The sequence below is a fragment of the Myodes glareolus genome, chromosome 25 (genome assembly GCF_982192425.1).
Source record: "Myodes glareolus chromosome 25, mMyoGla1.1, whole genome shotgun sequence".
Taxonomy (NCBI): Eukaryota; Metazoa; Chordata; class Mammalia; order Rodentia; family Cricetidae; genus Myodes; species Myodes glareolus.
Genome location: NC_142050.1, coordinates 45,309,243 through 45,333,612, shown reverse-complemented (window position 1 = coordinate 45,333,612; position 24,370 = coordinate 45,309,243). Strand labels below are relative to the sequence as shown.

General features: G+C 47.4%; 1 protein-coding gene across 1 annotated transcript in view; it reads right to left on the bottom strand.

The window, feature by feature from the left end:
* Znf282 (zinc finger protein 282) overlaps positions 1–22,970 on the bottom strand; it is a 28,084-nt gene extending 5,114 nt beyond the window's left edge. Inside the window, exons 1-7 of the mRNA XM_085683993.2 lie at positions 22,693–22,970; positions 20,125–20,544; positions 10,877–11,003; positions 10,342–10,461; positions 7,862–7,981; positions 6,066–6,179; positions 5,213–5,326 (exon numbers count right to left, since the gene is read on the bottom strand). Coding sequence (XP_085540119.2) covers positions 5,213–5,326; positions 6,066–6,179; positions 7,862–7,981; positions 10,342–10,461; positions 10,877–11,003; positions 20,125–20,544; positions 22,693–22,857 — 1,180 coding nt within the window. The 5' untranslated portion in view covers positions 22,858–22,970. The remainder of the gene's footprint in view (positions 1–5,212; positions 5,327–6,065; positions 6,180–7,861; positions 7,982–10,341; positions 10,462–10,876; positions 11,004–20,124; positions 20,545–22,692) is intronic.
* Between the last annotated feature and the right edge of the window lie 1,400 nt (positions 22,971–24,370).

The following is a 24,370-nucleotide window of genomic DNA, read 5'->3' as shown; positions in this document are numbered from 1 at the left end:
ACATACATAAAATAAAGAAAAAAAAATTCCCAGATTCGATGTGCCCTGCTCCATCTGCCACCCTATCTCATTTTGCTGTGGGATAATGCTCTTTTACACTGTAAAGATTTGTCACTTGTTTTGGTTTAATAAAACACTGATTGGCCAGTAGCCAGGCAGGAAGTATAGGCAGGGCAATCAGACTAGGAAAATTCTGGGAAGAGGAAAGGCAAGAACAGAGCCGTCACCCAGAAGCAGAGGGAGCAAGATGAGAATGCTTTACTGAGAAAAGGTACCAAGCCACGTGGCTAAACATAGATAAGAATTATGGGTTAATTTAAGTTGTAAGAGCTAGTTAGTAATAAGCCTTTGCTAATAGGCCAACCAGTTTATAATTAATATAGGCCTCTGTGTGTTTCTTTGGGACTGAACAACTGCAGAACCAGGTGGAACAGGGACTTCTATCTACATTTCTCTGTTCTTTTACACAGCCCTATTTTATCAGGAGTCAGAGTCCCTCACATTCGCTTTTACCGCTTCATCACCCCTCCCTGCCCCCTCAGGTTTGAATCCAGGGCCTTCTACATGCTGGGCAAGCATTCTACCCCTGAACTATATCCCCAGCTCTTTTTCCATTGTTTTTAAGAGAAGGTCTCACTAAGTAGCCCTGGCTGGCTTTGAACTCACAGAGGTTCACCTGCTTCTGCCTCCCAAGTGCTCAGATTAAAGGCTTGAGCTACAAAAAAAAAAAAAAAAAGAAGAAGAAGAAGAAGAGGAGAAGGAGGAAAAGGAGGAAGAGGAGGAAGAGAAGCAGCTAGAAACATCTTTTGTGAAGAAACATCTTTTGTGAAGGTCATGAATAATCCCTAGCTTGTCAAATCCAATAGTCTCTTCCCTGCCAAGCATACTCAGTCTCTCTTGGGACACTGACATAACTTTTCTCTCCCTTCCAGCCAAGAGATTACTTTCCTCCTAGCCTCAGTAAGGCCATGCTTTGGTCTCTACTGTTTCCTTCTCTGTTATCTGTGTGGTTTAAGAGCTCACACAGTCCACAAGCCTTAAACAGCTAGTGTTATAAGTTGATTCTTTGATCCCAGTTCTGGAAATGTAATCTCTAAGTCTTTGGTGGTTCCTGGATTCTTTTTTGTTTTGTTTTGTTATTTTGAGACAGGGTTTCTCTGTAGCTTTGGAGCCTGTCCTGGAACTAGCTCTTGCAGCCCAGGTTAGCCTCAAACTCACAGAGATCCGCCTGCCTCTGCTTCCCAAGTACTGGGATTAAAGGTGTGTGCTACCACCTGGCTGGTTCCTGAATTCTTAATGGAAGTGTCCTTATTGCTCCAAGAGGCACTGATGGAGTATGTTAATGGGTTCATGGTGGATCCCTAGACAGCTGACACTAATAAGATGACTGAAGATGGGGCTGGACATAATTATTATTATTATTATTATTATGGTTATTATTAACCTCATAATTAAACTTGGAATCTGTCACTCAACTTTGAGAGAGGGGATGAGAGAGAATGAGTTGGATCTCACGGTGTTGATTCAGTCAGCCATACCCACAGTAAAACTACGGACCCTGAAGCCTAGGGGAGCCTCACAGGGAGGCAGTACTCTGCAAGCTGTCGCATATCAATACGCTGCAGCTCGGCGCGGCATATTCTGATGCGTTTGGGAAAGGACCCGCCCAAACCTACCCAGATGTCTTCCTTCTGCTAGTTCTGATTTGAATCTACTGGCTATAATAAAACTGTAATTATAGGCACAGCATATTCCTGAATTTCGTGGGGAATTTTCTCAAATGTTTGAATGTGGGAGGTAGTAAGACTCCCAGAATTTAGAGTCCAAGGTAGAGATAGCCTGAAGCCTCACAAACTGGATGTCCATATCTGAAGTGAGTGCCATATTAGACTCAACCAGGTAGATAGTGTCTAAAGTCAGCCAACCAGCAACTCCCAAACTATCCAGCTCTAAACCTCAAACTCCAGCCTCCTACACTCATCCACTCAGCTCACTACTTGAAAGTCACCCGAGATTTTTAACAGAGTCAAAGGTAGTAGAACACTCAGTTTCCATAGCTACTTGGCTGTGCTGTACCCCAGGCTGAGCACTGCAGCAACGGCCCCTGCCCTGCGTCCTTTCCCTTCAGATACAGATCTAGAAGGGATTCTTGATGACTCACTTCACATGTGTCCATCCATTACTTCCCGGCCCTTCTCGCCATGAACACTGCTGCTTTGCCTACTCTGACTTAACTTGGCTTATTGCGAAGTTAATCAGCTTGTGAAACATTTCCTAAGCTTCCTATCTAGCTCTGAACCCTCCATGCCCATTCCTGAACTGACCTCATATAAATGAAAACCAGGGGGCTGGAGAAGACTGTTGCAGAGGGTCTGGTTTCAATGCCCAGTACGGCCCCCTCCATGGCAGCTTACAACTGTAATATCATCTTCTGACCTCAGACATGAAGCTGCATACAGTGCACATACACGCAGGCAGATAAAACACTCAAACCCATAAAATAAAAATTAGATTAAGTAGGTCTAAAGAAAAATGACCAGGCATACTTGGGAGTAAGGCAATCAGATCTCATTCCATTACCCTATTGAGCTCCCTCTGCTTGGCTCCTTTCTTACTAGAATACAGTCCTCGGCTGGATGACGGCTTAGTAGGTAAAGGGACTCAATCCTTGCCTGATGCCCTGAGTGCTAGAACCCACAGGGTGGGAGAAGAGAGCTGACTGCAACAAGTTGTTCTTTGAACACACACACACACACACACACACACACATACACACACACACACACACACCCAGCCCTAGCACCTAAAGGCCCCTTGGCTTTGTTCTCATACTTCCCGCTAGTCTGTTATTCCAGACAGGTCCGTGTCTCCTCTTTTTTTGGGGGGGGGAGGGTCTAGAGCACATTAGCTATCCCTTTCCCAGGAGGCTTTTCCTGGTTCTCTCACCCTTAGCCCCATTGCTTGCTCCCGTCTTCCTGTTTTTCCCGATCTGGACCCTTGGAGCACTGGCCACCCTCTACCTTTGCTTAATGTGATTGCTTTTTGGCTTGTTTATTGTCCTTCCCTTCCTACAAAGGAAAAGGTCTTCCGACCCTGCCTGCCCTGTGTACTTACAGCACTGCAGAGCCCTGAATATGCACTCGTAAATGACTATTAAATAAACAGAAACTAGTGGTTAACATGGAAATTTCAAGAAAGTGCCTTCAAAACACCAGGAATCTGGAGAGAGGGTGTCTAGCTCAGCCTCCTCTGGAAGCCATCATGTAGCCAATGGACTCTAATACCCTACCCTGACCTGCCTAACAGAGTCTCATGCACAGCGGTTTTTAGTGAACTGGATTTCCAATCTTCCCCTACAGTCTCAATTCACATTTACCAGTATATAAAATAAGGAGCCGCTTTCACTAAAATACCACGTCCAGTGGGGCTGCATGACCTTGAGTCCAGCAAGGACACCCTGTGCACCACTCCCCTTGTGAGGGCTTTTCATCCCTTCTGCATTTCATCCTCTGCCTCTACCACCCTTTTTCCCGCCAATCCCTTTCCAGAAGGTTCTCACACATAATACCACATCTTCCAAATCATCTATCTAGCTGTTCCTGAAAATCACTGTACTAAGGCTACCATTATTTATTTATTTTTTTAACATTTTCATTTATGGGACTGAAGAGATGCCCCAGTGGTTAAGAACACTTGCTCTTGCAGAGGACCCAGGCTCACATGGTGGCTCACCACTGTCTATAACTCCAGGTCCAGGGGACCCAATGACCTCTTCTGACCTCCACATTTAAATGGTGCAGAGACATACATGCGAGCAATACTATACACATAAACTAAAATAAATAAATCTAAAGGTTTTAACGATCTTATTTTAATTATATGTGTCTGTGTGGGGGTATGTACATGGGTGCGATGCTCACAGAGGCTAGGGGTGACAGATCCTCTGGAACTGGAGTTGCAAGGGATTGGGAGCCACCTGCTGAGGGAGGCTGGGGTGACAGATCCTCTGGAACTGGAGTTGCAAGGGATTGGGAGCCACCTGCTGAGGGAGGGTGCTGGCAACCAAACAAAGAGTAGTTAGTTCTCTTAACTACTGAGCTACCTCTCCAGTCTAAAAGATTTGGAAGATCTAGGTTTTGTCTTTGTTTTGTTTTAATGATTATTTTGTGTCTGTTGTCCTAGAGCCATCGAAAACCTCACAGAACCACAGATGAAATGCTGGCTTCAAATTCTTATCTTAATAAGCAGGAGGCAGGTTCCCTTCAGCAGAAAAAAGGTCGGTCTTGCAAAAAGGCTACAGTAACTGATAGGGGAAGCATTTCTAGATCCTCACGCTGCTGTAATTCTGGGCATTGCCTCCCAAAGGCTAGGGCTCAAAGACATCTCCCAAATAAAATACCCTGACCCAAAATGTTCTGTGAAATATCATATTCAAACTAAAGTAGGAAATAGGCCTTTGTGAAGCCCAGCAAGTTCTCCGGGGGCTTTCCCAGATCTGCGGCTACACCTGCCCAAACCCAAGGAAAGGCTCCTCTGAGCCCACGTGCTCCTAGCCACCCGGAGAAATGGGAGTGTAGGACCATGGACAAGGGCTGAGCAAACTTCCTGGCAATGCCTGGTGAGCTAGGTCCTATGCCTTCAAAGCCAGACCTAAAGGGGCAGGAATGTGCCTCTGTTGTTAGAGTGCCTACCCTAATATGTTTAAAGCATTGGGTTTGATTTTCAGAACGACATAAAACCGGGTCTGTGGTCACAGGCCTACAATCCCAGCAGTTAGGAGGTGGAAACAGGCGTCCAAGGCCAACCTGGGCTATATAAAGAATTCAAGGCCAACCTGGACTATATGAGTTTTTGCCCAAAACACCCTAAAACATAAAATTAAAGTAAATTAAAAATGCCAAATCTAGAAATGGTGGCTAGGGGCTACTGAAGTGGCTGCTATTATCATTTCTTCCAGTGCCAGTGGTCAATCTTCTGGCTCTCCTCCACGTTATCCTGGTTTGCTAACAGGTTGCAAAAAAGACTTCTCTAAATTCTATTTCAAACAAGGACTCACCTCTCCCATGCAGTGATAATTCCTCCAGACTTTAAAAGGCTGCCACCAGCAAAATCACCCTAGAAGGGAGTAGGCTGAGGCAGGCAACTCTACTGCAGGCTTCAACTGCTCTGGACCTAATACCCAAGGGCTCTAGAAGAGGCACACATTACTCACTTGGGCCAGAGTCTAGTCCAAGCTCCCCTTCCATTGAGTCACGTGGGCCCCATGGGTACGGCTGCTCTTCCTGCTTGATCCAGGACAAAATGTCATGTGCTGAGATGAGAGATTCTGTTGTCAGGAAAGAAGGCAACCTTAAGACTTCATTCAGTTTCACTGAGCACCCACTATCCACTGATCAGAGAGACCACGGGGCCAGGCTATGCTGGAGGAAAGCTCAGCTTTGAAGGCCCACAGCACCACAGCTGGCAGCGGCCAGGGCCACTGACAAGCCCATGGCAAGACCTAAGGACTCTGAGGGGACTCTGCTTCCGCCTGCTGGGTCCTCTCACCAGACTCCTAGGCTAAATTTTTCATCCTCTCTCCAGATATGTAGGGTAGGATGAGACCTCCCAGCTCTGCAAATTCATATATAAACCCATGCCCAGCCAGGGGGTGAGTTTCCCTAAACAGCTGGAACATCCCCAGAGTTTTCATGGGAGTTATCCTACAAATGAAATTCCAGAAAGGAACTGGAGCGATGGCCCTGAGATTGGCAGCACTTAATGCTCTTGCAGAGGACCCAAGTCCACCCACATCAGCAGCTCACAACCTTCTACACTTGAGGCCAGGGAATTGGCCTCTGTAGGCACCCACATACAAATAACTAAAAATAAAATACATACTGAAAAAAAAAAGAAAGAAATTCCAGAAAATATAAATTACTTGCTCTCTGACACACAAATACACATGGTTTTTAGAAGCCTTTTGGTTTTGAATCTTCAAAAAGCAATGCCAACATAATTTTTGTATCAGTTCCATTGACACAATGAATATTAAATTGAGTAATTCACTCTGATGTCTTTCTCACCTGAATTGGGATCTGTGGGAATATCTCTCTCTGCCAAATCTTGCTGGTCCCACACACACTGCGGTTCCTCTTGCTTAATCCGGGACAAGAGGTCCTGGGCAGAGATGGGGGAGTCTACTCGGGAGAACAAAGGCGACAAAGGCGTTAGGGAACGGGAATTCCCACGAGTCTGTGTTTTCAGTGAATATGATTTCATGCAATTATTTGTTTTTCCCTAAAAGTTAAGGATAAGAATAAATAAATTATCCCACTTAACTAAAGGTTCCAGTCACTCTGGCCGTAATGAATGGAGCTGTGGCTGAAGTCCAGAGGATGTCACGGGGCAGTGAGTAGGATACAAAATGTCCCCAGACACTTAACTAGCCAGGGTGAGGTCTCTGCTCTGGAGCTATGACCTCCACAGAAGAGGCCTCATGAAGGCATTCCCAGGAAAACAGCCCTCCCAAGGAGGCCTCTTATCAGTACTGAATGGAACTTTTCTAAGACAAAACATTGTTTTATTCATAGGCTACTAAACCAGTGTACAACACCTGTAATCCCCACACTTGGGAAGGGGAGGCAGGAGGATCAGAAGTTCAGGGTCACCCTTGACTACATAGAAAGTTCGAGGCTAGCTACATGAGTCTCTCTATCAAAAAAAAATTTTCCTTTTTAAATTTTTTTCTCTCTTTTTCTTCTTCTTCTTCTTCTTCTTCTTCTTCTTCTTCTTCTTCTTCTTCAATCAAACCCAATTTATCCTTTATTTATCACCTTCTTATCTCTTAATGGTTTCTAGAGACTCAAGGCTTTAAGGAACTCCTCTGACAACCAGTGGAGGCACAGCTCCTGCCCTTTGGCCGCCATCACTTGCCTGTGTGTCTCAGGCTTTCCTGGAGGAGGGATGAGGTTGGAGCATTCACCAGTAGCAAATGGCAGCTACCTTCAGTGTCCACGTGGCAATACTACTCAGGTATCGGTCAAACATCATTCTGGATGTTATTATGAAGGGATTTTTTAGGTGAGATTAACACTGAAGCCAGGAGACTGAATAAAGCAGACGATCCACTATAATGGGAATGAGCCTCATCCAACCTGGGGGAGGTCTTAACTGAAAAAGATGACCAACCCAAGGAAGAAGGGATTCTGTCAGTAGATAGTCTTTCCCGGGTCCCATCCTGCTGACCTACTTGCTAGCAAATTTTGGATCTGTCAGACACTATAATCACAATAGCCAGTTTGTTAAAACAAATCCCTCTACATGTATACATGTACATGATCCCATTGCACACACACACACCATTGGTTCCTTCTCTCTGGAGAACTGGGCCTCATGCACGCACCTGCCATAACAGATTCTCATCTAAGTACAGCTCAGCTGAAACACCATCGAGGAGCAGCTCCCCGTGGGCATGCAGCAACGGGGTGCCTGGCGTGGAAGTGGCAGCCCATAAATATTTGTGTAATGTAACTTTGTGGTCCAGGAACAGGTCTTACTGGCTTTGATATTCTGCCACCCAAAGAGCCCAATAAAATGCTTGTACTAAGCTGTTTTTAAGGAACAGAGGAAGAATCCAAAACTTACTAGACAAAGGAGAGAGAGAGAGAGAGAGAGAGAGAGAGAGAGAGAGAGAGAGAGAGAGAAACAGAACAGGCAAAGCTGAATGTAGTTATAAACCCTCAATGCTGAGCACCATGTTTATACCTCTGTAGATGCCTTCTCAGTCCAGATCTGCATTCACAGCTCTTCCTTTGCTAGCTGAGCCCTCTATGGGGGTTACAGACCCCTCCTGGGCCAAGCGGCTATTTGGCTCACTTACCAGTGATAGATTCTGTGGGGATGGCCCTTTCTTCCAGACCCCTCTGGCCCCGAACACACAGGGCTTCCTCTCGCTTCACCTGGGAGGACATGTCCTGTGCAGGCACCAGGGGCTCTGTTCCTGGGGAGAGAGAATCATACTTCTTAGAATCTCTTTTCAGTTTATTGGTCACCAGGGGATTCTGTGGTCAGAATCGTGGTTGTCAGCACTCCAGGGAACAGCACAAGCATCTTGGATCCCTACTGGAGATATGTGGACCCTGAGGAGCAGAAGTTCCAGTAGCAGAGAAGTGAGAATATTCAAGAAAAAGGGATAAGAAAAAGAATATTATGGCTCATGGCTGCAATCCCATCAGTCAAGAGGCTGCGGCAGGAGAATCACCATGAGTTGGAGGACAGTTTGAGCTACATAATAAATTCTAATCCAGGTTGGGCTCAGAGTAAGACCCTGTCCCAAAAACCAAAGACTAGGCCAACAGCAGCAAAAAGTCTGAGGAGCCACAGACGGGCTTTGAAGACAGCAGGCAATGCCTTATAACTGCTGGGGCTAAGCAGGGCTCAACAGGTTTGTGCGGGAGTCACTTGCCCTTGGTTTGGTTTTGTTGTTGTTTGTTGTTTGTCTGCTTTTTACTACAGTATCCAGATACAAACAAATCGCTCTGTGAAGGAATCAGGCTGAGCATAAGTGTTGTCTGCACTATACATAAGTACAACCAAACCCTGATACTGGGTGGATAAAACAGTATCCTTAAGCATAAAAGTCAACAGCCTGTGTTTTTCACAGAATCCCACTTTGTGACCAACAGGACTGTTTTTTTTTTCTTTTGAGCTTTCTGGGACAAGGTAACAGCTCTGGGTAGAAGGCAGCTCAGGTAACAGGAAAGACTATGAAAGAATCTGAAGAGGGTAATCCTGGTTTCAACTCCACCGCCATCTTGCTCCGTGAGCCGCTCCACCTCTGTGGGTTTGCCTGTCCTTTTCACCTAAGTAGGTTATGGTTCTGTTTTATGACCCATGATGGTTTGATAACTCAGTGAAACTGTTGAGGTCACAGGGCCCAAGATGTAAAAAGCTGCCATACAACATTAGAAACTGTAACCACAGCTGCTAAAGAAAATTCAAGGTGCTTGAAGACTGGGAAAGGCCACCGAAATGAAACATCCTCCTGTGAAATCCACAGAGGCAGAGGCGGGCCTACCTGCAAGAAAGGGAAGTAGGGAAAGGTTGCTAATGGGCGTGGGGATTCTCAATCTGCATGTATCCCTGCACGCCGGAAGAGGGCACCAGATCTCATTATAGAATGTTGTGAGCCACCATGTGGTTGCTGGGAATTGGACTCAGGACCTCTCGAAGAGCAGCCAGGGCTCTTAACCACTGAGCCATCTCTCTAGCCCCAAGTTACTAATTTAAAAGGAAGAATTTTATGACCAATAAACTATAACAAAACTAAAGATCGGGAAGGAGAAAGAACAGTGCTGGGAATTTCCATGAAAATATTACTTAAGGGTCTGGAGAGATGGCTCAGTGGTTAAGAGCACTGGCTGTTCCTCCAGAGGACCTGGGTTCAATTCCCAGCACCCACATGGCAGCTCACAACTGTCTGTAACTTTAATTCTAGGGGATCTTATATGATACCGTCGCACCAATGTACATAAAATAAAGTTAAATAAATTTAAAAAAAGGAAAATATTATTTAAAAATGGTGGGGGTCAAGAGCCAATGGGTGAGAGTTCACACGCCAACAGAGGACAACGGGATAGTGCCACTCCGCACCTTGCCCAACGTTGTTCAAGAAGCAGAGGCACCTGGGGAAGACGTCCAGGGCAGAGCTAGGGCTAGACCCTAGTGTCTTCCACCCCAGTAAGAGCTGCCAAATACAGTATTTGTAGGATTAATGGCTCCTTTATGAGTGAGGGGAAAGACTTGGGGCAAGTGGGGAGGTGTGTGTATATCAAAGCAGGAATGGGCAGTGAGCAAGGGGCCAGGCAGGACCACACCTCTGCTGCGCCTTCTTTCCACCTCCTCTGGGAGTCTCCCAAGTCTAAGACCTCATGTACCCCACCACGGTGTCTCAGCTCAAGCCCTTCCTTACTTGGCTTTTATTTTTTGAGATAGGGTCTCACTCTGTCATCCTTGCTGGTCTGGAATTCTCTACATAGACCAGGCTGGCTTCGTACCCACAGAAATCAACTTGTCTCTAATGCCTCTTGAGTGTGAGGATTAAGGATGTGTACCACACCTAGTCTCTTCCCCTAGCTCACCGATAAGCTCAGAGCCATCAAAGGCCAGCCGATAAGTATGGCATGGTTTTAGGCCCTGTGTCTTGTGACCATTTTGCAGTGTGGCAGAAGTGGCTCCTAGGGGCAGCAAGAGCTAGTCTCTCCTGAGACGTACAGTATGGACTCCTTGTGTGCGTGCAGGGTGCCCAAGCTCTCCTCTTCTGCACCTCCCTGTTCCCATCCCTAGCTCAACAGACATTACCTGTGTCTGCAGCCACTGGGATTTCTCTCTCTTCAGGGTGATGCTGTTCCCATACACAAGGCTCTTCCCTAGGCTCTGCCTGGACTGGAGCATCTGGCTTGGACACTGGGCCGTCTGTGTCTGTGAGATGGAGAGAAAAGGAAAGAAGGGTTGTATGAAGTTGACTAGTGAATGCAGATTGAGGTGGTGGAGCAGGGCTCTCTGTTGCCAATGTTCGTCAGAATGGTAGTCACTATGTAAGGAGGCAACCGTGAAAGCAAGCCAACAGGATCCCGGGTTTCCAAGAGTCAAGAGCACACGACCCACAGCTGACCCCAGGTTGTTACGAGGCAATACAAGGGGACAGAAACTTGATATTTTATGGTATTTTAGAATAACAGTAGTGTCATATACACTACCACAGTGACAGGCTCAGCTGCCACCCTTCTAATTTGCATCCTATCATAAAGAGTTCCGCATTCCTCTCCATTATGCGCCTTTGCATCCGGGAACCCTCAGCAGAGAGCGCTCGCCAATGGAGGGGAGATATCCTTACCCAGGGACATCAGGGTCTTGTAGTTCTCCTTCACCAGATTGCTGTAGAGCTCCTTCTGCCATTCATCCAAGTTCTTCCATTCATCCTCAGAGAAGTAGACAGCAATGTCGACGAAGGTCACTGGGACCTGGGCCAACAAGGGGTTCAGTCAGCAGCCTCATCCTCATCCCACTCTCCTGGGGCCACAGAGCCAGGCTACCTCAGGCTTGGTCTCTGTTCCCAGCACCCCAGTTCCTACATCCCAGGTCACATCTGTCCATCCAGAGGTTCAGAATTCCCTGTAGCTGGCCTTTCTAGGTATCCAATAGCAATGGTGTTATTGCTACCCTTTTCCTTCTTCTTTTTGTTTTTGTTTTTGTTGTTGTTGTTGTTTGTTTTTTGGTTTTTTGAAACAGGGTTTCTCTGTAGCTTTGGAGCCTGTCCTGGAAGTAGCTCTTGTAGACCAGACTGGCCTTGAACTCACAGAGATCTGCCTGCTTCTGCCTCCTGAGTGCTGGGATTAAAGGCGGGGCGCCACCACCGTCTGGCCTTTTTTGTAAACATTTTATTTACTTGCTGTGTGTTGTGCAAATGTGTGTAGAAACATCTATGCAATGGCACACATGCAGAGGTCAGAGCACAACCTGCAGGAGCTGGTTCTCAAATCCTACCAGGATCCAGACGGTCAGACTTAGTAGCATGAGCCCTCTCCTGACGAGCCATTTCTTGGCTTTCTCTTTTCTTCTTCAATAAGCACTTAGTCCTGTCCTTTGCCATTTCAGACAACTAGACACTGAAGGCAAAGCCATAGTCAGTGTGCTTCTTTGGGAGTTCAGGGTACAGGGATATGAGAGATGCCAAATGTGGGAATCAGGAAGCCAAGAGCTGTAAAATTCTATGACAAAACCTGTATTTCAGGTCAGATCACCTGTGTGTACATAGTTACTTTTTTTTTTCAAGATTTTATTTTATGTGTATGAGTGTTTTGTCTACATGAAAATGTCTGTGTACCATACTTGCAGAGGCCAGAAGAGGGGCTAGAGTCTCTGGAACTGGAGTTACAGTGGTTGTAAGCTTTAATTTGGGTGCTGGGAATCAAACCTGAGGCCTCTATAGGAACAGATCTTAACCACCGAGCCACTTTTCCAGCCTCCAAAAGTTAAATTTTGTCACAGAAATGGACAATCCAAGGCATGTGCCTCAGCACCAGGATTCTGAGCTGTCTTTATGAGGAAGTTCTGCTATGGCTGTGACTGCCATCAGTCTCTGCCTGCCAAGGCATTCTCATCTTGTAGAAAGCTGCTGTTTTATTCTGACCAGGAGCCTCATCCATACCCATTTCAGCCTCTCCAGCACCACCTCACTCTGAACTGAGTCGTTTCACTTCTATTAACTAATTCCTGAACTTCCCTCTCTGATCACACAGGCTTCCCTCCTGCCCCTCTCACATCCCTAGTGAACCAGCATCTGACTCTCACCCTGCAATCCAGGCCCCTTGTCTACATACCTGCCTACATGTTCAGGGCCAAAGCTGGCCTGTGTAGGACATTGGTGTGAATGATAAAGAGTGGGCAGGGCCAGGTGCAAAGCTACTGGTGCAAGGTCTGTCAGTCCACAAGCCAGGTGCATAAAACTGCAAGGGGACCTTACGCAGGTGTGATATACACAGCTGTGCAGTGGCCACGTGCCTACCAATCGACAGCTACCTGTCCATCATTAGGATTAGAACTAGAGCTCCTACCAGACTTGGGCAAATCCCCAATCTGAGAAAGCATGCAACCCCCTTTCTTCATTTTATTTCCCTGTTGCTAGATGAGACTACAAAATCCTGCAATCAACATCCACCACAGGTTCACACCAGCTGTCCCACGGCTGCCACAGGTTCACACCAGCTGTCCCACGGCTGCCACAGGTTCACACCAGCTGTCCCACGGCTGCCACAGGTTCACACCAGCTGTCCCACGGCTGCCACAGGTTCACACCAGCTGTCCCACGGCTGCCACAGGTTCACACCAGCTGTCCCACGGCTGCCACAGGTTCACACCAGCTGTCCCACGGCTGCCACAGGTTCACACCAGCTGTCCCACGGCTGCCACAGGTTCACACCAGCTGTCCCACGGCTGCCACAGGTTCACACCAGCTGTCCCACGGCTGCCACAGGTTCACACCAGCTGTCCCACGGCTGCCACAGGTTCACACCAGCTGTCCCACGGCTGCCTGGGAAGCCTTTGGCCTCTTATTGATACCTTGTCAGGTTCCCCGGAAGTTTACTGCTAACCTCACTCCCCAGCACCCTCTGGCCTCCTTGCCTTTTCTCCTATCTCTCTCTGACCCCAGGCTGGTGCTAGGGAGCTTCTTCTTTGCCCCTTTCTTCTTGCTAAGTCAAACCTGCCATATTCATTCTGTATTTCTCTGCTGCCTCCCATCAGCAAAAGTTAATCCAAATAATGCTGATGTTTCACATCTCCAGTTTCTCTCTCTCACTGGCTCTTTCTCCTGAGGGTCATCTCAACCTAAGGAAACCTTCATTCTCTCAGACTAGATGGCTTCGTGGGTGAGGACACTGGCCACCAAGCATGATGGCCTGAGTCCAATTCCCAAAACCCACACAATGGAAGGAGAGAACTTACTCCTGCCTCTACACCTGTGTTACGGTGTGTGTGCGTACACACACCCACACCCACTAAATAAAAACAAAGAATGAATAAATAAATAAATAAAATGTAAAACAAAACAGACCCAGCTGGGCAACTGTGGTGCCTGCCTTTAATCCCAGCACTCAGGTGGCAGAGGCAGGTGGATTTCTGCTCTCTCCGTTCACTCTGCCTGGCTCTCGTATCCTAGTTAAAGTCCGTTTTTCTTTTTTCAAAATCCATATACATTTTAGCTTCCTAAAATCTAACATCTATTCTCTAAAACAAAACCATATCCTGAAAATTCACCAATGACTTGCTACTAAAATCTCCTTTTGATAAGACAGACTCTGGTGTTGGAAGTCCTTCTGTATATGTGTTGCCTTTTTTGGTTATTGAATAAAGAATCTGCTTTGGCCAGTGACTTACCAGAATAGAGCTAGTTGGGGAAAACTAAACTGAATGCTGGGGAAAAGAAGGCAGAGTCAGTGAGACTCAATGGAGCCGCCAGAGGAGAAAGACGCAGGCTGCCAGCTGGAACCTTGCCGGTAGGCCATGAGCCTCGTGGTAAAATATAAAATAATGGAAATTCTAGATGTAAGAGCTAGCTAGCAATACGCTTAAGTGATTGGCCAGGCAGTGATTTAAATATAGTTTCTGTGTGATTATTTTGGGAGTCTGGGCAGCAGGGAAACAAACAAGTGGTCTCTTACAACGAGACCCCCTTTCTAGAGCTTTCTTGTTTGGTTCCTGTGACTATGGTGCTTGTTATTCGGCTGACTGTTCATGTCCTCTTTGCTGCTTCTTCTTCATCTCCTGAGATGAAGCTCTGCTATTATCTTTCTCTGTTTCTTCTCCTTTCTCTTGGCAATGTCATTGTTTTTATTGCAACTGTTACCTCTTTAAGGAAAGGCTTAAACTTTCCTTGTGGCCTTCAAGTCCCACAGCCTTCTAAGTCACTCCTCCAATCACCTGTAAGCATCTAGCACTAAATATATCCAAGGTGTGTTCACCATCTTCTGCAGTACAGCGGCCTCTTCATTTTATTTTTACCATTTTCTTGGAGAATCAAAACTTCAGAATAATTTCTATCCAGTTGGAAACAGACATCACTCTTTAAGAGCCTCATGGTGACAGAATACAGAAATCTAAGCCACAGTCTGAGATAGAAATGAGCTTGGAGTAGCTGCAGACAGGAAAGCCTGCCCGTGGATTAGCTAGGACTCCATCAGTAGACATAACAGGGCTAACGGATCGGAGAGACTATATCCTTCCTGGACCTAACAGATAACAAAAATGCATCCTGAACACCCAAGAACATACAGTGTACCATTAACTGTGGTACACAACATTCACGAACCCATATATCAGTGATGTCTTTTGTGCATATGTGTTCATGTTTGTGTGTGCAGGCTCACAAATGTGTATAGGTATGTGTGCATGCCTGGGTATTCACTTCCTTTGAGACAGGTTTTCAATGGCTTAGAGCTCATCTATTAGACTACACTGGTTGGTCATTGAGCGCAAGGGATCTATGTCTACACCTCCCCAGCATGTAATTACAAGCACACACCAACATGCCTGGCTATTTTTCATGGATTCTGGGAGTCAAACTCAGGTCCTTGGGCTTGTATGGCAAGGATGTTACCGACTGAGCTGCCTCCCTAGCCCAATAAACATTTTTTTCAGTCCCTTCAGGTTAGACAAGCCTAATTCTCTACCTCTTGAATGCAGGCAGAATTTGGTAACTCCCTTATAACAAATGAAGTGAAACTGTATAGCACAGACTCCACAACACCCATCCTAGTCTCTCTTTGAACCCCTCATTCTAGGAAACAGGGAGGCAGCATTTATGTTGTAAGTAGGGCCAAGGAGTCTTGCGGGTCCAAGCAACCAGGTAAGGGAGTTAAAGTCAACCTTCAAATGACAGCATTACCAGTCAAAAGTCACACTGAGACCTCGCAGGACTGACTGAGCAGAACCACCCAAGCAGTCCCCAGTTCCTCACTCACAGAAACTATCAGGTGATATATATTTTTAGGCTACCATTTTGGGATCATTTGCTGCCTGTCAACAAGTAACTAACAATGACTACATAGTGTTTTCCCATAAACAAAAACCAATGACTTCTTGTAACTCAATTGTAAAGCAATTACAATGATATCTTCATGTTACAAATGACAACTGAAGCTCAAAGGGACCAACCAGGACTTTGCATTACTCCAGATACTTCTTTAAGGAGACACTGAAGAGGTTCAGAGGCAACAAAATACACTTGGCCAACAGTAGGGAAGTCAGAAGGTGGCACAGTCAAGATGCAAACCCAAGCCTGCTGATTTCAAAACCCCTACCATGTCCATTATCATGCAATGGTACATGGCAAGGTCAGGCTCCTACCACTGTAGAACGAGTGGCGGCAGGGAAGGATACTGCACATATTAAAGCACACAGTAGAGACGAAAGCAAAGGGAAGCTTTGACTAGACGCTGATCATGCTCCTCCAGCAACATAGACAAAACCACAGTTGCTGCCAGATCCACTCAGGGCTACGACAACTCAGTTGCTTGCAGCCTAGACACATGGAAGTCTGGCAGCTCTCCGGGTAGTGTCAACAGACTGGGCGTCCCTACTAAGACATGGTCCCGTCCTAGGAGTTCTGAGTTCTTTAGTGAAAGACTAAGTAAATGCGTTCCACATACCGTCTCTAAGCTAGTTGCCACTATAAACACAAGGTACAGCTATGAACCAATAATTTACATTCTGATCAAGGGAAGCTAACCAAAAGAAAAAAAAAGTAAATATTCAAGATTCAGGAAGAACCTGGTACTGTTGCTTGTTTCTTCTTTCGGACAGGGCCCTGTTATGTAGCCCAGGCTGGCTTTGAACTCAATACATATCCCAGGCTGGCTGCAAATTCAAAATCTTTCTGCTTACCAAATGCTGGTATTCCAGGCATGTGCAACCACACTCAGCATGGGGCTTGATTCCTTAGTAATAAGGTGATCATGGGAGGGCACACGGATTAAACAACAGCTAAGCAAACCCCATGGAAGTGGGGGACTGAATATTGAAATAGCCGGATAATCAGGGAAGGTGCTTCCGGGAGGAATGCCCCTGAAGAAGGTGGCAAACCTGGATGTTTATTCAGAAGAGATGGGAAGCCAGGGGCTGATGTGATGACTCGATGTGCAGAGACACCTGCTACCAACCCTGACAACCTGAGTTCCATCCCTAGGACCCACATAGAAGGTCAGAATCCGCTCCAACAGGTTGTCCTCTGATCTCCACAGACATGCAGTGGGACATGCCCCTCAACCACCTAAATAAAATATACTTAAAAAAAAAAAAGAAAAGAAACCAAAGCTTGCATGTAAACTACATTTTATAAAGAAGAAAATATTTCTCATTTTATAAAGATGAGAAGCCAAAAGATGGGTACAGTATGACACTTTTTTTTAGAGACAGGGTCTCATATACCTAGGGTGGCCTTCAATTTGCTATGCAGCCTTGATGATCTTCAAATTCAGATCCTCCTACTTTCCACCTCCCTTTCACAAATAATGTGATTAAAGGCATGTGCTACCATGCCAAAGTTTATGAGGTGCTAGGGATCAGTTCGTGCATGTTAGGCAAGCGTTCTACCAAATGAGCCACATCTCCAGCCCATGAATGAGGTATTTGAATGGAATCACTGGGGCTGTTCTTTTAGGTATATATTGTAGTATGGGACCTAAACAAGGATGGAGAACAGGAGCAAGTCAAGAGGCTGAAACAATAAAAAGGTAGATGAGATTAGCTGGAAGCAGGTGATGGGGCTGGTCAGACTACGGGGGTGGACCAGAGGTGGAACATGAGAAAGAGAGTAGCTAAGATCCCAAGACTTCGATCTGAATGACGGAAAGGATGGATCTGTCATCAGCAAAGATGAGGGTGACTTTGGACAAAACAGGCTTCAGGCAAAAGACCCATAGTTCAGTCTGGTCATATTAAATCCAGGATGCTACGGTAACAGGAAGAAATGTGCAACCTGACCTCCAAGAAAAAAAAATAGGGGTGGGGTAGGTGGGAAAGGGTACATACGGGAGTCATAAGCGCATAAGCTGCAGTTAAAACCATGGGTCTGGATGAGGTTATGAGCAAAGGGGTGAAAACGAGCACAAAGGCTGAGGCTGAGCCAGGACCACTCCACAGACAATCAGGAGATGAAAGGAGAAAGCAAAGCCAGCAAGGCTGACTGAGGACCAGCACCTAGTGAGACAGAGAGAGAATGAAGAGAGAGAGGCACCCTAGAAGCACATGAAAGGTGTTTTAATGAAGTAGCCACCTGCTACTGGTGATGGAATTAAGAGGATGACGGCAGAGACAAGACTAAAGGTCTCATAGGCAGACATAATGAAGACCTTAGGAAGACCAATAGGAGAAAAGAAGGGATTAAAAAAAAAAAAAGTCTGACTGGAGTTGGTTGCAGAGAGAGTTATCCAGGTACCAATTTACTAGAATACTGAGAATAGATGAACCTGTTCAATGAGAATAAAGGATCCAGACAGCCCAGTTCCTCCACTACAAAAAGTACAATGAAGGCTAAGAAATGAAGGAAGTGAGTCTATAGATTTCAAAAAGTTCTAGGCCAGCAAGATGGCTTAGCAGATAAAAATAAATGTCTCACACCAGGTGCTTTAATCTCAGCACTCAAGAGGCAGAGGCAGGTGGATCTCTGTGAGTTCAAGGCCAGCTTGGTCTATAGAGCAAGTTCCAGGACAGCCAGAGCTGTTACAAAGAGTAACCCTGTCTTAAAGAAAGAAAAAGAAAAAAAAAGAAAGGAAAGAAGAAAGAAAGAAAGAAAGAAAGAAAGAAAGAAAGAAAGAAAGAAGAAAAGGAAAAAAAAATGTATGCCTCACAAGCCTGATGACCTAAGTTCAACCCCAGAACCCACGGTACAAAGAGTGACCCATGTCCTGAAAACTATCACTCAACCACGTCTGACTCTTTACATTTTGATTCAAACAAGAAAAGGGAGAAAAAGAATCAATTGAAAATCTGAACATTATGGTGGAAGAGATGGACTTGGGTAATGTGGAACTTGTCATAGACAGACTCAAACTCACAGAGATTTGCTTGCCTCTGCCCCATAGGGGCTGGGATTAAATGCCATCACAATGGCTGTTATAAACAAAATTACTGATGCCTAGGATTAGCTTCAGAACAAAACAAGAGTTGGGGAATTAGTAGAAAAAAAAGATCAGTCAAGAGTTTGATTGTTGAGGCTCACGATGGGCACTCAGGGGTTCAATATCCTACCTACTTTGGTATGGATCTGAAGAGCCTGGAATAGAAAGGTAGGGAGGTAGTGGATGTAACAAATATAGATAGCTCTTCCAAGGCATTTTATCTGTACTGATGGTGAGAATGAGGTAGAGGGAAGTGTGGGGTCCAAAAGAGGACTACAGTGTTTACACGGTAGTGTGGAGGATCTAGGAGAGAGGAGACAGCTGAATGTAGAGGAAAGAACGGGTGGACACAGAGCCACAGAGGCCGGTGGAGCAAGGCAGGATCCACATGCACCAAGACGGCAGACCAAGGGATGAACTATACTTCTGTTTATGGAAACATCTCTTTTGTTTATTTGCTACATCTATTTGCATGCACGTGCGTGTAAGAGGACAACTTGTGGGAGTCAATTCTTGCCTTCTATGGTCTAGGTCTTCTGGATCAAACTTAAATCATTAGGCTTGACTACAAGTGCCTTTACCAAGACATTGCCAGCCCTGTTCTGCTTTGTATTTTATTTATTTTTCAGTGTGTGCATGTGTGCGTGCACGTGTGTGTGTGTGTGTGTGTTCCATAAATGAATGCTGGTAACTGCGAAGGTTATTAGATCTCCACTGGATCACCAGGAACTAGAGTTATAGATAGTTGTGAGCCACTTGATGTGGGTGCTGGGAATTGAATCCAAGTCCTCTGGAAGAGCAGCCAGTGCTCTTAACCACTGAGCCATTTCTCCAGCCTTGTTTATGTTTTATCGAGACAGGGTCTCACGCTATAGACCTGGGCTGGCCTAGAACTCACTGTCTAGTTCAAACTGCCTTCGAACACATGGAATCCTACCGCCTCATCTCCTCTAGTGCTTAGATTCCTAGTGTGAGCCACCATATCCAGCTTTGGAAACCTCCACTCTCTCAGAGAAATAGACAACAGGGCCATCAACTTGAGAATGCAGTACTGATGGACCAGGATGGTGGAAACGGGAATAGAACAGAATTCTAAATTCTAGAAGGGCCCATCTGAAATCAGTGATCATAACTCGAAAATGAATCTAGGCAGCATGGTTTCGAGACTTTCTTCCATCCAGACAAACGCGTATATTGTCAAGTGAGTAAAACCAAGACAGCTGAACAACTCAGGGAAGCAGCAAGATCAAAGCCTCCAAGATAACCACATGGGGTTGTTGTGGGGAATAGGGCCAGCTCTGCTGGGGCACAACACTCAGGACCAAGTGAAGGGCATAGGACAGGCTTCACGTGGCCATTGAGACAGCATGGGACCAGTGAAATCTGCATTGCTTGACAAGATGAGGTCAAGGGTTTGTTCACCTGCGTGGATCCTCACCTCTAGCCCTGCCCCTGTCTCACCACATACCTTGGGGGCCTCCCCCTTGCTGCCAGGGGGCAGTCGCAGGACCCAGAAGTTCCTGTTGCGAAGCAGGTTCTCCAGGTTCTCCAGCCGTCTCTGCAGCAGCCCGTACTCCTGCAGCAGGGTCCCCAGCACGGCCCACTTGCTCTCCATGTGGTTACCAAACTCCACGGCTGTCTTCTCGCAATCAGCGAGCTTCTTCTCGGCTGTTCCTGTGCGTCCCTCCAGGTTCAGCAGCTGGCTAGCCTGGGCATCCACCTTCCTCTCTACGGCCTGAATGGCAGCCACCACGGTCCAGAGTGAGATCTCTGCTGTGGGCAACTGGGGTTCGCGCATCATTCGGTCAGGAAAGACAGGGGCCCTGTCTGGGAAGGGCGGGAACTGGAAAGGCATTGGCCGCCTGGCATCCATGTCCCATTCTTGAGCCTGTGTGCGAGGGTAGAAAGTGACAGCCCAGGGTGAGAACATGTGTGTGAGAGAAGGTGGCCTAAAATGGGATAACCAACCAAATGCTATGGAGAATCTTTCTTCTACCCAGCATCCACCTCTGGCTGAGCTCATTAATGACATCAGTGAATAGCTAGCGCAACCACCCCTCCATCCAACTAACCACTCTTCCATTTCCTTCTTATGAGAGCCTGTCTGCTTACAAGTTCACCTGTCCTGGCCCGTGGCAAGTCTAGGTCATGGCGCCCTGCCTAATGTGTCACAGACCCTTTCTCTGACTAGAACAGCTGCTCTCTTCACGGGCGACACTGAACGACAAACTTCCCATTTGGCTCTCATTCTTTGTTTCAAGGTAGGACTTTCCACGTAACTTGTCTGAAGTTAATCTTCGGAGCAATCTCTTTTGCAGGTTAGGGCAAGAATGATTATCTCTCCTTTACAGATGACGAAATTAGGGAACAAAGAAGCAGCTGGTCATTCGTCAGCACCGCCCTGCACTGCCAACCGGCACGGTTCTAGGTGCCACAGGGTAACACACACACTTTGCAAACATGCAGCCTCTGCTATTCCTACCAGGCCTACCAACCAGCCAGAGGAGACAAGGACCTAGGCTAGGCGGCAGACCAAAAGTCGTTGAGTCCCACACAACCACCTTTACGTAACTATGCAAAATGAAAATAGATTTACTAGGCAATATCACTTATTAGACAGGAGGAGGGGCATTCTTCACCCCCATGAGGGCCACAGGGAAAAGCTCTACGCTTCCTTCTCTACTTCCTGATAAGGGGCTCCCTGTGGCCCAGAGTTGGCTCCTGTATTTTTCAGGAGGTCCAGGCTGGGATTTGAGCCCTATGGCAGAGGAAGGAGCGTGGAGGCTGGTCAGGGTGTGATGGGAGACAACACAGGCTGATAGCTGACTCTTGGTCCCACGCAGGACAGGAAATGTCCCTTTCTCCTCTCTCTCTGTTCTCCCTGCTTCTGCTCTCGGGAAAAGTGGAACCCTACAGCTGTGAGGTGAGTCTTTGACAATCATACAAACTATTTTCTCAAATTCAGAGACTCTGTGACAGCCCCCACAGTTCAGAGGACCACCCCACAGTGTCTAAGAATTCCTCTCTGACATGGGAGAGAGAACAACTGGGCCCTAGCAATACCAGCCCCTGCCGGGTCCTGGGGCCTTGTCAGAGAAAAGGAGGAGAGTGGCAGTGGAAGTTTAGGAAGTCAGGGGCTGTTGCATCTCACCAGGTTTGAAGATCTACTGCTGATCGTTCTGCTCAAAACCAACACAGAGGCTCCAAACTGCCTTGTCAAGTCATAACTATTTGCTGAGAATCAGATGGGAACACAGGAGCCTTCTGCGGGAGTCCAGTCCCGGGGCAACTCAAAGCCTCCCCTCTGAGACAGTGATCCACAGCCATTCTGAACCCTCTTCCCCTTATGTTTTATACCTAAGGCCGTGCCGGCTAAGTCCTAGGCACCCTGAGATCACTTATGGAGCGTAAAGAAACAGCTGGAGCCTTCTCTCTCACCCCCAGGACCCCAAGCAACGCTCAGGGATGCGGTTTGGGCGTAGTCAGTTGTCTAAAGCTGCTCAGGCGATTCCAATATGCAGCCAAGTTTGCTAACCCAAGACGACAAAGTCCCCTCCCAGGCCCTTCCCTGGATCACCCCTTGTATACAGGAAAAGTGGGCTGCTCTTTATACTCGGAGAAAGACAGGAATAAAACAGCTTTAAACCCTTTTATTAAGCTGACTACAATGTAAACATGGTTGAACTGTTCCCTCTGTGGGCCAGGAAAAGGCCTGCCGCAAACCCAAGCGGATCAGACGCCAAGAGGAACCCCGGTCCCCGCTCAGGGAAGCGGCTACGGCCGCGCCAGGTCCGGGGCAGCACGGCCCTGCTTCCTGCAACCCGGGGGCCCTGGGCCCGGGCAGCACCGACCCGGGCAGCACCGGCCCGGGCAGCTGCACCGTGGCGGCGCGGAAGGCCCTGACGCTCGGGGCCTGCGCCGGGCCCGCTCCGGCGGCCGCTCGGGACCGCGGCAGCCGCGAGGCTCCCCGAGGCCCGGCCCCGCCCCGCCCCCACGGCAGCGGCGCGGCCATGGCGCCCGCGGGCGCTGCACCCACCTGCATGGGCGGCATTCCCTCGGCCATTTCCGCGCGCAGCGCCGGCTCCTGGTGGCAGACCTCCTCCGGGGGCAGAGCCTGGGCCCAGCTCCAGCTCCCGCTGTCCAGCCCCAGGCCCTGGATGCCCAGCTGCTGAGGCTGCGGCCGTGTTGACACAAACTGCATCCTGGGAGTGCTGTTCCCCGCTCGGGCCGGCCAGGGAGAAGAAGAACGTTTTCCAGGCGCCTTCCCCCTTGCCGGGGCCGGACAGCTCCATCTACAGCCCGTAGGAGCAAACAGTCCCCTTCGGTGGCGCTCCCCGCCCTTCGCAGCCAGCGCGCCAGCCAATGGCCTGGGAGCTCCTGCCCGCCTGCATGGCTGGCCGGGGCCACTCCAAGCTGGGGCCACCGCCGCCCCCAAAGAGGCGATGTGGTGGTGAACCCGGCCTCTAGGTCCCAAGCCATGCTGGGGCCTGGACCCTGGGCTTGATTTCTATTGCTTCTACGAATGCATTGGACATCTCAGGAGAGAATGGTGCCTCACCCTTGTGAAAATTTTACTGAAATATTTACTGAACACCTACTATGTGTCAGATTCTGCTTAGGCAGAGGATGGTTTTTGTGGTTGCATACTCGGGTTTAAACATCACTGCTGGCTGTAATTTTGAACATTTACTGTCTCCAAGCTTCCCATGTTCTATAGAAACAAGGGTGTGGGGGGTACCTTAGTCTTAATTTAATGTTGAAAACTTAGGAACTAATGCCAGGCATGCAGCAGGCTCTCAGCAAAGGTAGTTACCCTAACCCTTTTGCCAGATGTGGTGGTGCACACTTTTAATCCCAGCTCTTGAGATAGAATAAGGAAGATCGGAGTTTATAGCCAGAGATGGCTCAGTAGTTAAGAGCACTGGTTGCTCCTCCAAACGTCCTGAGTTCAATTCCCAGCAACCACATGGTGGCTCACAACCATCTGCAATGAGATCTGGTGCCCTCTTGAGGAAGAGACCTGGTCAGTTGTCCTCAACAACTTAGATCATGAAACCAAGTATGGACAAGTTCAACAGAACGGCCATATATGGGCTGCCTATGCATGCTTCAGAATTACCAGGGCATAAAATTCACTTCAAATTTCAGTTTCAGATCTCTGAGTTTATGGCCAGCCGGGTGTTTTTTAGTTCCAGGCCAGTATTTTTTTTTTAAAAGTAATCACCCCCCCTCAAAAGATATCTCCAGCATACTGTCCACGTCGTCTTCCTAAATAACCAGTCCTTATCTTGCCTGGGGAGAGCTTATCACCTTATGGAAAGTCAGACCTGATGGAAGCCATGCGTTTTACTACACTTAAAACTGAGAACAGTGTGAGGCTGTGTGGAGGGGTGAGGTGCCAGTGGGGCTGTCTTCAGAAGGACAGTTATCACGTGCTTTGTTAGGCTTGCTTCCAGAATGTAGAAATGGGTATTTCATAGACTTCTTATTCTCAAGGACCTTAGGGGCTAGTGAAGATCACGGTTCCAGAAGTCAGTGGTTTCTTTCTGTTTCCCGGATACAGGTTGGACGCATGCAAGCAAGTGTACATATCCCATTGTAAATATCATGTCTACTGTTATTAGAGGAACCAGGCAAGCCCAGCCTGGAAGCTCCAGGAAAATGTTTCTACCAGCAGTTCACATCTTAGAAGACATATTCTGACCTACGGGATG